This window comes from Bombus impatiens, unplaced genomic scaffold, assembly GCF_000188095.3.
Source record: "Bombus impatiens unplaced genomic scaffold, BIMP_2.2 scf_0551, whole genome shotgun sequence".
Taxonomy (NCBI): Eukaryota; Metazoa; Arthropoda; class Insecta; order Hymenoptera; family Apidae; genus Bombus; species Bombus impatiens.
Window position 1 is genome coordinate 449050 of NT_176970.1, and position 4405 is coordinate 453454.

General features: G+C 38.7%; 1 protein-coding gene across 1 annotated transcript in view; it reads right to left on the bottom strand.

Annotated features, from left to right (window-relative positions):
- Positions 1-4165, bottom strand: part of LOC100744069 (CUGBP Elav-like family member 2) — a 300281-nt gene extending 296116 nt beyond the window's left edge. Inside the window, 2 exon segments of the mRNA XM_033322123.1 lie at positions 2663-3331; positions 4117-4165. Of these exon segments, the coding sequence (XP_033178014.1) occupies positions 2663-2868 (206 nt within the window). The 5' untranslated portion in view covers positions 2869-3331; positions 4117-4165.
- Positions 4166-4405: the final 240 nt, after the last annotated feature.

The following is a 4405-nucleotide window of genomic DNA, read 5'->3' on the forward strand; positions in this document are numbered from 1 at the left end:
TTTTTAAATTTTTTTTCCTTTTTTTTTTTTTTTTTTTTTTTTTGGTACATTGAGTAGACTATTTAAGTTAAGTATTTAAAAATTTGGAGAATGATGATAGTACGGTTGCGAAAGTTCTTCAAGCATCAGGTACAAGTATATCACAGCAAATTTAAACTGTTAGTTAATTTATACATCTGATTATTTCAATTCATGGCTATGATAATTGTAGCGTGACAAAAATCTGTTCCCAAATTATGTAACGGCAGGAAAACCGTTGCACGGAAAAACTGAATGATTTTAATCCTTTAACGATGCTGTACATAAAACACCTAACACCCACAACACGTTTCAGAAATTCGGAAATCCGGAAAATGCGACCGAAAAGAGGGCGAAAGTCTCGGATCGCGAGACGACTTAATTTCATCGTGCGCTACCGGCAGAATCCTTCCGCCCGCGAACAACTGAATTCCCTCAGAATTCTCCGAGTCCTTGGACCAGGAATTCCGCCCTTCGAATATCGCATTTTATGTTAGCCGGGTGCATATTTTAGAAGCATTTACTCCGCGAGGGCTGGATAAGAGAGATCTTTGTACAAAGGTGAGAACAGGCGCGAAGAGGGTCGAAAGAGAGACGGAGATTCGCTCGTGGAGAACGATGCCGGGACTATGCTCTTGCCCTCTCTCGTATCCAGGAATGTCGCCGAGTTATTTTAGGCTTCTATTCCCTTCTCCGCGAACGCTATTCGCGCGAGCCACGTTTACGCGACGTAACGAAATAACGAAGAAGGGCACGCCGACGTATCGGGTCCCGCGCCTGCTCGCTGTACCCTTACGTCTGACAACCAAAGAAACACCCTTCTCAACTTTGCACCTTTTGCACGGTTCTTTCGCGACGAGTCGACGAATGATGTTTCGCAATGACGGAAGATGCGCATATTATTGTACGAGATAAATGCTCTTACCGTCGCGTTTGACTGTAACGTGTATCTGTACAATGCTAACCTATCATTTGCTGAAACTACATTGTCACGTTCACAATTGTAATGATTAAATTAAAACGATAAATTGACGTGAATCGATTGAATCGATATGATTCGAAAAAGAGGAATTCTTGAACTCAAAGATTGAAATATAAGACTCTGAGTTGGTCATATTTTACGATTATTCTCATTAAGGATTCGAGATTCCGAAGCATTTAAAAAATAAGATTACTTCTGTAAGGAAAATTTACACTATTTGGAAATTGAATCTTTTAACGTTACAATTTTTTTTCTCGAATCAGCTTTATTACTCGAGTAAAAGAAGTATACATATTAATTAATAAGTATTATTAATATGGAATCTATTCGTTTTTTTATTTGTACGACTTAAAGCATGAAAACAGTCAGAAGAAAGATCGCTTAATTAATTTAAGAAACACCGCTCCAATTTACAGAATCTACGTAACGCATCGTCGCAGCTGCTATTATTCACTTGGCTTTTTCTCAAGGAGGAGGCCACTCGCATCGTGTATTCCCGGAGGACAACCTTTCCATTAAGCGAAGTATCTTACTCTCTGCTTTTGCAAATAACACGATGATGGAAAAAAGTAGCGGGTGTAGACGGGAAGTGGCCCGTAACGAGCATTAAATTGCATTTTCATTGTTATCGCGACATTGCTCGCCGTAATTTAACTAGCACGGCACCATGAGTTTTGATTTTCTTATCTTGTTTATCGAATAAGCTCAACTACTCGAACCTCTTGTTTTTCGCATGCAATTACATCGTACAAGAAATAAAGCTGGTATTATCATATTTCTTCGTCTCTTTGCACGATCCATTACGCAATTCTGTCGTTCAAAAATCTACATTTCGTATTACGTTACAGTAGCGCGGTTGAATTATTAAAGATGAAAATACAACCTTTCTCAAGCTACGTTAAAATTATCGATGTGATTTGTATATTCAATTTAATACGTTTCAAGAAAAATCCTCTCATATTTCCAGTATTCGAAACGTATGATAGAAAAAAATAAGATTCCATGTAATATTTCGGGATCGCGATAAAATATTTTCGACTTTTCCTTTCTCAAATTCCTTTACTTTTACACTTTTGCAACTTTTAACTTTTTAGCTCGAGAATTCGACAGAGTACATTCTGCTAAATTGTCTCCATACTCGCCAAGCGTTCTACGAAGTTCGAAAATTTTGTAGGATTGGGCAAGTTTGAAAAATTCATTTTCATAAAAGGTCGTTTCAAATAAATTGTCACTCTTCCATAAAGAACGAAATGACAGAAAAGTGATTTCGTGACTGTGTCACTCTCTTTACCCCACTTTTTCCCACCCAACCAATTAATTGTTTCCTATCGCGAGCACATAGATACGTCTCTTTGATGCAGTTTCGTTCTCTCTGGCAAACTTGTTCCATTCAGAATTTTTCGTATCTTTTGCACCTAATTGTAACGTATAACTAGAAGATGACCCAAAAAAATGATTAGGGACAGGTGTATTTATAACGAACCATTCGACTCGCGTTAAAACTTCCAAATTGAATTGAAATTCAAGTGTATAAGAGATTCTTTCACCTAGATATAACGATTGAAAAATTAATACAACACACTCATTCCTACACATATGTGTATATTCGCTTATACTATATATACAATATACATGTATAGAGAGAAAAAGTATCAAACTTACGTGTTTTCCTTTTGGTCGCCGTTGCTCGACTGTGACGACGGCGACGGCTGCTGCGCCTGTTGCTTCGAGTACGGATGATGATGATGCACGACGTTGTTGTTGTTGTTGTTGTTGTTGTGCATGTGCACTTTATTTGCGTTGCTGTCGGTTGGCGAGCCCGGCGAGATCTTACCCGCCAGAGCATTCAAAGATTGAAGCATTTTCATAGGAATCCTCCTTGCGACCGGTTCTCGGTGCCTCCCTCCCTCAGCCTCGTTTATCCTTGAGGAAGACAGGATTACTCGACGTTTCCGGTTTGAAGGTATCAACCCTCAAACACTAACTACTACACACGTGCGAATCAACCACCGGATTATGGATATACAAACGGAACTTTCATCAAGAAAACACACTTTTTCTACTCCTCTTTTTCTTTATTCGGACAATTCCACCGAATCATCAATTGTACGGTCACGAATTATTTCTCTCTTTTTTTTTTTTGAATATTAGACACAGAAAGCATACACTGTTCACGAGATACGGTTGCACTGATACAGACACCAATCTGTCTCTAGGGAAATCTGTTCAATGTTACTACTGCAGACTTTTGGCGTAACTTTGGCGACGTTTAACGTTCGATACGAAGCTGTCGAATAATCCCAGCTATCGACCACGCGGACCCTCGATTGGCTATACGAACAGAAATAAAAACAGAAAGTAGTTATATTATTCGAACGTTTTGCTTCGAAATGAGTAATCGCGCCACGTATATGTATTTTCAAAAGCATTGCTTCGTTTACGCAGGATGAATACGAAACTCTCACAGGTTTATCGTTTCGAAGAAGAAATACGTAAAATTTAACGATGGCATAATGATACGATTTAACGTTTATACAGATTTCTACGTTTACTCTACGGTTTCAAAATCACTTATGCCGCGGACAGAGTCATAGAGAATATTGTTAAGTCAGTACAAAAGTTTTATTCGTTTTGTCTTTCGTCACCGTCGAATTGGTGACCCAGATCTACGTTTGTTCAGATAATTGGAAAATTTCGATAGCAAACGACCTAAATGATAGACCAGTCTCTGAGAATCTAAATAAACTTTCACAATAATACACACATTCGTATTGATTGTGTGAAAATCGAACCATAAAGATAACTTTTGTTAACAAAGAACGTGTTATCGTTTTATCTAGACATTCGCCACGTTAAACGAGCAAGTACCGAAGTCTTCGTAGATCTTAAAACGAAATTTGAAATGTTACGAATATTTGTAATATCCAACTTCAATTTATCCCACATGTACCTACGTATCTAAAAAGTCACGTTACTTTGAAACCTAATGGTTCTTCGACAGCAAGTAGGGCTACTGCACTGGCCTAACACTTTCATCGTCATAGACTAAATCACTTCACCTACAATTATTTCCACGCATATATATTTCGTTGCTAAGGATTTACAGACGCGAATACCTCATTTCGTTCCTAAGTAACTCGCAGCGAAGTGGTCATAAAGAAGGCCCATGTTTCTTCCAAAGGAGGATACCCTTTACGAAGATAACGTAACAGCGTGAAACCACCCACGAATCTAGGAAGAACACGGAGAAAACGAATAAAATTGGAGTAACGCAGACAGTTGGAACGCGTACGTGGGACACCTTTTGCGCGAAACGACCTTGCAACGAGTCAATTAAAAGTTTAAGTTTAATTAGAAACTCGGCTCGTATACAGGTCGCACCACCGCGAACCACCATAGAGTCAC